The sequence below is a fragment of the Sapajus apella genome, unplaced genomic scaffold, assembly GCF_009761245.1.
Source record: "Sapajus apella isolate SASKATOON/1434 unplaced genomic scaffold, GSC_monkey_1.0 scaffold82, whole genome shotgun sequence".
Lineage (NCBI taxonomy): Eukaryota > Metazoa > Chordata > Mammalia > Primates > Cebidae > Sapajus > Sapajus apella.
In genome coordinates this window covers 6,705,086-6,713,764 of record NW_022437022.1, presented here as the reverse complement: position 1 = coordinate 6,713,764, position 8,679 = coordinate 6,705,086, and the positions used below count along the sequence as shown (strand labels likewise).

The window sequence follows — 8,679 nt, the reverse complement described above, 5'->3', positions numbered from 1 at the left end:
CTTTGGAAAAGCCCCGAGGGGCTGCTGGAGGTTCGCTCGGCTGCTCTCCTGACCTCCCCTCGCTCTGTGGCCGAACTCCAGTTCTCTTAGGGCTTAGACCCCACTGACTCGCTCCCTGGCAAAGCAAACAATTTGATCAGGCGGCCACCTGCATTCTCCCTTTTCCTGAAATCAGCACCATGGGGTAAAAGATTATTTCTACTTGGTTGCCTTCCAGATGTTTCACTCTTGGACAGCAAACTGATTTCAAACCACTCCTTTTCAAAGATCTATAAGGGAGATATTGCACCTGGGCACTGCAGCCCAGAGCAGGTCTGGCCACGCCATGAGCGTGCTGAGTCATCATGCCCACCGTAGACGACATTCTGGAGCAGGTTGGGGAATTTGGCTGGTTCCAGAAGCAAGCCTTCCTCACCCTATGCCTGCTTTCATTTGCCTTCGCGCCCATCTGCATGAACATCGTCTTCCTGGGCTTCACCCCTGAACACCGCTGCCAGAGCCCCGGGGTGGCTGAGCTGAGCCAGCGCTGTGGCTGGAGCCCTGCGGAGGAGCTGAACTACACTGTGCCCGGCCTGGGGCCTGTGGGTGAGGACTTCCTTCGCCAGTGCAGGCGCTATGAAGTGGACTGGAATCAGAGTGCCCTCAGCTGTGTGGACCCCCTGGCCAGCCTGGCTGCCAACAGGAGCCACCTGCCCCTGGGCCCCTGCCAGGACGGCTGGGTATACGACACGTCTGGCTCCTCCATTGTCACTGAGGTAAAAGAACCTCCATAACACGGGGTTCCTGGGACAGGGAGAAATCTAAAGTAAATCCTTCCAGGCTCAGTTCCACATCAGGAAAGAGGTGGGGCCGTGTTTTAGTGGGTGTCTGGCTGTGTCCTGGGCATGGGACATTCTTTTCTCTAGTTATTCCACCACGAACTCTGGGACTTTGATGGGGAAGCTGAGGCAGGAGAGACCAGCCAGCACTGCGGGGAGCCAGGTTGCTGGGTTACTTGAACGGGAGTCGTCTGGGAGACCAGCAGCCTCTCTTACCACCCCACTGGCGTCTCCCAGAACTACCAACTAGCTCTGGGCCCTGTTCCCCACCAACAGTACTGTGGCCCCTCCTTCCACTCACGAGCAATGACAAGTGACCTAAACGATGGTGCTTAAGTGGCCTGGGAACTGCCCTGGCTTGGGAGTCAGAATATCTCAGCTGTGTTCCTTATTAGCTGAGCATCACTGGGTAAGTCACCACCTCTTTGAGCCTCATTTCCTCATCAACCAGAGGTGATGACAGCTGCCTCACAGTGGGGTGAGGTTCAGCTGGGGTCTGCGAAAGCACTGAGCAAATCCAAACTGAGTCACCCCGTGCAGTATGATGGGGACCCTGGGACAGGGCGATGGCATCAAAGCGCCCTTGCTCATGATGGGAAAAAAATGTGGTAGCACTTTTTACTAAAAACCAGGTTATTTGAGCATTTTGCCTTGAGAGTCTTTTAGTAAAAAGTGCCACCACATTTTTTTCGCACCATGAGCCCTTTTGAAAGGGATGTATGGTAACAAGTGTGGACACTGGGTCAGCTGGAGAAGCCGTGGGCCAAAGCCAGTCAGAGGCTCTCTGTTAGTAGGGAGCAATGACGTGGTTTTGGCATGGGCACTGCTCCCTGAAGTAAGAGGTAACTGGGTCCTCTTTGCTTCTGTCTGCCCCCACTACCCTCACCCAAGCTCTCAGGGATTCTTGGGTCTCCCTTCTTCCTCTCTTCCCTTTTCTGAATGGCTTGAGTGGTGACACATTTAGGGATGCTACTGGAGGAAACATAGGGTCCCTCCCCTCTGGGCCTGAGCATTGCTCTCCCTGATTGCCTGGGGCAAAAATGTGCCCAAGCGATGCGCTTTATGATGCTAAAGAGACATCTGGTCTCCAAGGCATCCTCCAACAATGGATGACAAGTTAGGCAGCCCACCTTCCAGGGATCTCCCACCACCTGACATGCCCACTGGGAATCTAGAGTAGACCAGGATGGGGATGCATTTGTTCTCTGGGGCTGGGACAGACTCTGCTTTGAGGAGATCAGATGTAGTCGTCCTCCCGTCACACATCCATCCAGCACGCCCTGCACGCTCACTCTGTCCTGGCGCCGGGTGTGATGCCGCGAGGGAGACACAGAAGATTGTGAGGTTCCCCGAGGAGTCTGCAGTCTCGCGGGGACTGAGAGGGGACGGGGGAGTGTGGAAAGAATGAGACCAGCATCCATTTAATGACAGCCCAACGCCACCTGTGGTGAGTGCCATGAGCAGTGCGGAAAGGGGCTGGTGGGCTCTAAGGAGGCCGAGATCTCAGCTGCTGGGCTCTGAGCTGATGATGGACGTCTTCTGGGAGGAGGCGGCTTTAAGCTGAGTCTCCAGTGGTATTTTGACCAGCAAGGAGAGGGGGCAGGTGGGAAGGGAAGTAGATCCCAGACTAAGGGGAGAGCTTGAGCCCAGGCTCAGGGCCCAGGGAGTGTTTGGTGCGTTCAGGGTGAAAGGAACCCTGATATGAGGGTCATGTCTGGGAGTTGTGGGGAGAACACTGGTGTCTAACCTTGGGATCAAAACATGGAGTGCTTGGTGTGGCGTTGCTGGATACGATACAGGACGCCCAGTGAAATTCGAACATTTGAACTTCAGATAATCCAGTTGGATAGGATACTTACATCTCAGATACAGCATGATATTTGATTCTGATAACTGAGACTGGGAATGCAAATATTGCATGAACATACTTATTCTAAAAGAACAATTGTTAATCTGAAGTTCAGATTTATCTGGGCATTCTGTATTTTTATCTGCAAATCCTGGCAACCCTACCTTAGTGCCCAACGAAGGATTTTGGGTCTTATTTGTGCAAGCAAGCAAGGCGATCCTAGCTGGACCTCGTGAATGGATGGGAAGGGGTAATGGTGGGATTGGAGGCTTCAGGAGAGGTAGAGAGGTGCACGAGGGGGCCAAGAAAGAGCCTGGGTGAGAAGCGCTCCCAACACGGTTCTTGTGGGAATGAAGGGAAGAAATGACGTAAGAGTTGCCAGTGTTGCCAGGGCTGGGGAGAAAAAGACCAGCTTGGTGGAGGGCTCTGGCTTGAGGGCATGGGCAAATGGAGCTTCTGAACACTAATCTGGGAGCCTCTGAGAGGCAGCTGTGTGGGCAGATGGAGGGGCCTGGTAAGAGGGACCTTGGGGGACAGCAGGAGTGGGGAGGCATGGGCAGATGAGAGCGGCCCGAGAAGGCTTTAGAACAGCTTGCCTGTCCATGACAGCTGTGGAGGGGGCTTCCAATAACCCAAGGTAGAGAGCCCTGGGGAGGACTGTGGGAATCCTGGAACTCTGATTGGCAGAGACAGTGAAGAGGATATGGTTTTAGGAGAAAGCGTTCATTTGGGGCCATGCTGTGGTGGAAGGGTGGTGGCGTTCCTGTGAAGATTTTCCGAGGTGACTGGAAGCCTGGGGTAGGTGGAAGGGTGACGGAAACTGGCTCCTGCGTAGGAACTGTCTTCCACTTTAACCCAGCTGCCTTGGCCCCAGCTTCTCCTCTGAAACTAAAATTATTGTTGGGGAATCAGCCTTGGTCATTCGCTTCTGCAGAACTAATTTTTAACCTAGCATTGCCTTGGACTTTGGAACTTGTTTTAGGAGGGAAGATGAGCCGATTTGTTTAAACACCAAGTTTAACTCCCACCCCAAGACCAGGGCTAAGGCCAAGAGGTCCACTGGGGGAGCAATGTGGGTATTTTCCTGACTTTTGGCTCTCCCAGCAAGAGGATCTCCTCTGCCAGTCCTGGCTTCAGTCATCCCTGACACCAGGCCAGGTGTCTTCCATCAGCCATGAATGCTGAGCAAGGGAAAGGGGTCTCAGGCCAGCGGAGACGGAGGTAGTTGCATCAGTGTTTCCCAAACTGGCCTGGTCCTCAGGATCGCCTGGATTCCTATTCGTGACCCACTGAGGCAGAATCTGCAGGGAATCTGTGGTTTCACCAGGACCCTGAGTGGTTCTCGTGATGAAGCAAATAGGTTGCTTTATAACTGTCCTGGAAAGAGCTGCTTCAGCCCTGGTGAAATCCCAGCAGGAGACTCCCACCTTCCACCCCATCCCTGCCTTTGTGCAGCCCCAGCTTCTCCCAGGGCCTGGCCTGTCTTCTCAAGGTACACAAATGTGTCAGGGGACTCATGACTGGGCTGGTATTTGGAAGCAGAGGAAGCATGGCAGGTTTACAAGCTTTGCAGGTGGCTCTAGAAACTGATCCTCAGGGAAGCCTGGGGGCAGAGTCAGTTCTCCGTGGACGAGGCGTTAGAAGGTGAGATGCGCTCCGGCTCCATACACAGTCCTGGGGCAAGATGGCAACCAGGTGTTTCAGGAAGGCGATAGGCACATCTCAAGAGATGCCGACTTGCAAAGATTATAATGAAAACCAGGCGAACAATGGCTGAGAGGAGAATAAGCTGAGGCCCTGGGAAATAATTCCACATCTTTCCCAAATCCCTGCAGCTTGAGTGAAACCCTGTGCAGCAGACCACGGGCGGAGGCTACAAAGAAGGAGTTGGAGACACAGACCCTGGGACAGCCAGATAAGCCCAGGGAGGGCGTGTCCTGTGTATTCTATGGCAGAACACAGGGCAGGCAGGAAAAGAACAACACGTTGTAAAGAGTTACACATTGGGTGGGAAACCTGGGAGGCGCTCCATGGAGAAGGTGTGTTTTAAGCTGAATTTTAGAGGAAATCGACATTGGGATTGGCAGAGGACATGAGAGTGACACTGAGCAGTAGCTTGTCGCATGCCCCAAAGCTGTACCACCCACGGGAGCAGATGCTGGGGTCTGGGCAGAAGACAGTTACTAGGAGAGGCTTGTATTTGTTTCTGAAATTCAAGTGGTAACACAGAGTTTAATCTATGTTTCAGAAAAAAAATGTGCTCATGTCAAGGAACTAGTCAGTCCATCAGACAGAATCCAGGCTGGCTGAGTTCAGTCCTTGAGGCCTTGAACATTGTTTTGTTTTTGAGACAGGGTCTCACACTATCATCCAAGCTGGAGTGCAGGAGCTTGAATGCAGCTCCCTGGAGCCTCAACCTCCCGGGCTCAATCGATCTTCCCACCTCAGCCTCCCAAGTAGCTGGGACCATAGGCACGTGATACCATGTCTGGCTAATTTTGAAATATTTTGTAGAGACAAGGTCTCACTCTGTCGTCTCAGCCTGGGCTCAGGTGATCTTCCTGCCTCAGACTCCCAAAGTGCTGGGATTAATGTGTAAGCCGCTGCACCAAGCCAGCTCTGAATGTTCGACCCAGGATGGGGCATAGCGTGGCTCAAACTAGCAAGTTTAGAGATTTGAGGGTTGGAAGTGGGGTAACAAAACCAGTTTCTAAAATAAAAGGGCTTATTATTTATTAAAGCTATTTGCACGTGATTTCTCCCCTCCAATGCATGCAGGAGCCCTATGGGTGTGATGGAACGGGTACGACACGGGTTTCAGGCTGAGAAACTGAGGCCCAGAGTTGTGACTTTCTGCCATCACACTCAACAGCATTCCGGTTAGGGGAGCTATGGACCTGATGCAGATAGAGTGGTGCAGAGGGATGGGGGCGGGAAGGAAGGATGTGTCCACCACCCCGGAGGGGCTGTACCGGAAACTGAAGGGGTCGAGAGGCCCCCAACACCTTCTGTTCTCCCTGGAGTCCACTCTTTCTGCCTGTCTCAGCTCTAAAGAGGAAGGGGCCATTCTTCTGCCCTCTGGCCTCTACCATGCCTAGGCATGTGCGAGTGTCACCATGCTCTGTGCTGGGGCAGGTGGGGCTCTTGGATCTCCCTCTGCTGCTGGTTTTCGTCCTCAAGGCCTCTAAATGCAGGGAGCATCTGCCTTCTCCAAAAACCAAAACAAAACAAGCCCTTCCCAGCAGCCCATGCCTGTCTTTTCCTCTGTCCCCTCCACCTTGCTATCTCCCCTCTCCTGGCTTTTGGTGTAGGGGAGCCTCTGATGTCCTCCTAAACCCTGGTCGCACCCACACGTGACCCTAAAGCACAGTCTACCCCAGGCACCCCCACTGTCTCTGCTTCCCTCCTCTGGGGTTGCCACTCTCAGCTCCAACAGCGACAACAGAACGTTCAGAACTGTTGGTGGCGTTTATATAACTAAATATAGAATCACTAATATGTAATTAATGAGGGATCTTTGGTCAATTCTGGAAAACGTCATATTTCTGTTGGTACATTTCTGTTTTAGAAAAATTACTTCCTTGGCTATATTTCTTTTAGAAATCTTACCTAGCAGCCATGTCTCTTCTGAGAAGACATTTTGCTTCCTTTTCCAAAGACATTTTGTCCTTCGATAAACAACTACCAATAGTAAGGCTCTTGACAACAGCCTCTTTAATTCCTGTGTGATGAGAGTGGTGCATGCTATTAGGAATACAGTCAATCCTAGAACAACGCAGGGGCAGGGACACCAAACCCCTCAATGCACGTTTAAGTTTTGACTCCCCCGAAACTTAACAACTAACAGCTTACTATTGATTGGAAGGAAGCTCTGCCAATCACACAAATAGCCAATGAATACATATTTTGTATGTCATATGTATTATATACTGTATTCTTTTTTTTTTGTTCATAAGCCTTTTCCATGTCAGTTCTTAAAAATATACTTCTCTAAAAATGTGTATAAAATTCTATAATAAGATTGCACAACTTTCTCATCGATGTTTAAATTATTTCTAATTTTTATGTCAAACCATGACATAATGCATTCTTCGTTGGGATCTCTTCGTACAGGTTTCTGATGTACAGGTACTAGATAAAGAACTGTTAGGTCAAGTAATTTTTTTTAATTGCATTTTAGGTTTTGGGGTACATGTGAAGAACATAGGTACACACATGGCAGTGTAATTTGCTGCCTTCCTCCCCTTCACCTATATCTGGCATTTCTCCCCATGCTATCTCTCCCCAACTCCCCACCTGCCGCTGTCCCTCCCCCATTTCCCCCCAACAGACCCCAGTGTGTGATATTCCCCTCCCCGTATATAAGAATACAATATATACTATATTCTTACAATAAAGTAAGCTAGAGAAAAGAAAATGTTAAGAAAATCCTAAGGAAGAGAAAATATATTTGCTATTCATGAAGTGGAAGAGAATCATCACCAAGGTTTTCATCCTCATTATCTTCACGTTGAGTTGGCTTGAGGAGGAGGAGGACAAGAGGGCTTGGTCTTGCTGCCCTGGAGGCAGAGGTAGAAAAGGTGGAAGAGGTAGAAGGAGACACAGGCACACTCGGTGTAACTTTTATTGAAAAAAGAATCTGTTTATAAGTGGACCCGCGCAGTTCAAACCCACGTTGTTCAAGGGTGAACTGCATTTGATATTTGCTGAGCGATTCATCAGAAACCTTCTATTGTGTTTTATGAAAATGTAGCAGGAGAAAGCTCTGTGAAACAGCCTGGGATACTGAGTCATGAAATGCATTTGCTTTGCTGAAGAGAGGATGGAAGGGGGTGGACCTAACTCACACGTGGTTCTGTGCTTTTGGTCCTTCTCCTGCTGTGATGTGACTGGCAGTTCAACCTGGTGTGTGGTGACGACTGGAAGCTGGACCTCTTTCAGTCCTGTTTGAATGCGGGCTTCTTTTTCGGCTCTCTGGGCTTTGGCTACATTGCAGACAGGTATGTAAAGGCCAGTCCAGGTAAGCCTCCCCCAGTACCATGAGAACAGGTTCTAAGGGACAGTGGTGGGGAGCATGAGCAGTTGGAATTGGCCGCAGAAGCTGCTGGAGACGAGACGCAGCGGTCCCTGCTTTGGGCTACTGTGGGGCTGCCAGGGGAGCAGTGGAGAGATCTGAGGTGTGTTTCAGAGTCAGAGCTGCATGCAAATTGTCCAGTCGGGGGGCTGAGAGAAAGCAGGGACAGAGCCCAGGTTGATGCTTCCAGCAAGTGCATGGTCGTGAGACCATTTTGAGATGGGAGGTAGAGGATTCAGAGTGGATTTTGTTGCAGCTGTTTATAGGGGAGGGGCATAGAGGAAGCTAGAGCTCTATCTCAGAGGCGTTAGGTTTGGGGATGTGTTGCACGGGCTGAGACATCTACGAAGAGATGCCACGGAGCCACTTGGGTATGTGAGTGAGCTCTGGTAAAAGGGTCTGGGCTGGAGTTCCACGTCGGGGTTTGTCACCAGTGCTTGGTATTTAAGACTATACAACATATCAGGATGCACTGGACAAGAGTGTCAAGAGAGAGCTGCAACGCGGGAAAGGTAGGCAGGGAAAGTGCCCTGGCAAAGGAGACGTAGGAGAAATGGCAGCAAGATCGCAGGACAACTGTTCTCCAGGGCACTGTGGAAACGCACCAGGAGCTCCTGAGGAGGAGTGGTCAGAATCTGCTGTGGGGGCCTGGGCACCCAGGACATGTTGGTTGGAGAAAACCGGAAGGCCGGAGAGTGGAGTTGTGTGGAGAGCTCTTTAAAACAGCTGGGAGGAGGGTCCAGAATGAGGATGCCGACGGGGGCGGGAATCAGGGATGCAGGAGGAAGAGACAGGCCAGGGGACCCAGGCCTGGGTGGGGGTCTGGGGCTTCGCTTAGAGGAGGAGACAGGGAGAGGGGACAGAGAGCCAGGTGCTGCCCCAGGACACAAAGAGAGGAGACAGAGCCAGGTGCTACCCCGGGAGACAGGGAGAGGGGA

At 51.4% G+C, this 8,679-nt stretch overlaps 1 protein-coding gene across 3 annotated transcripts in view; it reads left to right on the top strand.

Annotated features, from left to right (window-relative positions):
* Positions 1 to 8,679, top strand: part of SLC22A1 (solute carrier family 22 member 1) — a 35,076-nt gene continuing 26,397 nt past the window's right edge. For 2 of the 3 annotated variants that reach the window (XM_032253141.1, XM_032253143.1), the window contains exons 1-2: positions 1 to 755; positions 7,564 to 7,667. In XM_032253141.1, coding sequence (XP_032109032.1) covers positions 345 to 755; positions 7,564 to 7,667 — 515 coding nt within the window. In that variant the 5' untranslated portion in view covers positions 1 to 344. Of the gene's footprint in view, positions 756 to 1,090; positions 1,228 to 7,563; positions 7,668 to 8,679 lie in introns of those variants that run through there. The other variant, XM_032253142.1, reaches the window with a different exon arrangement.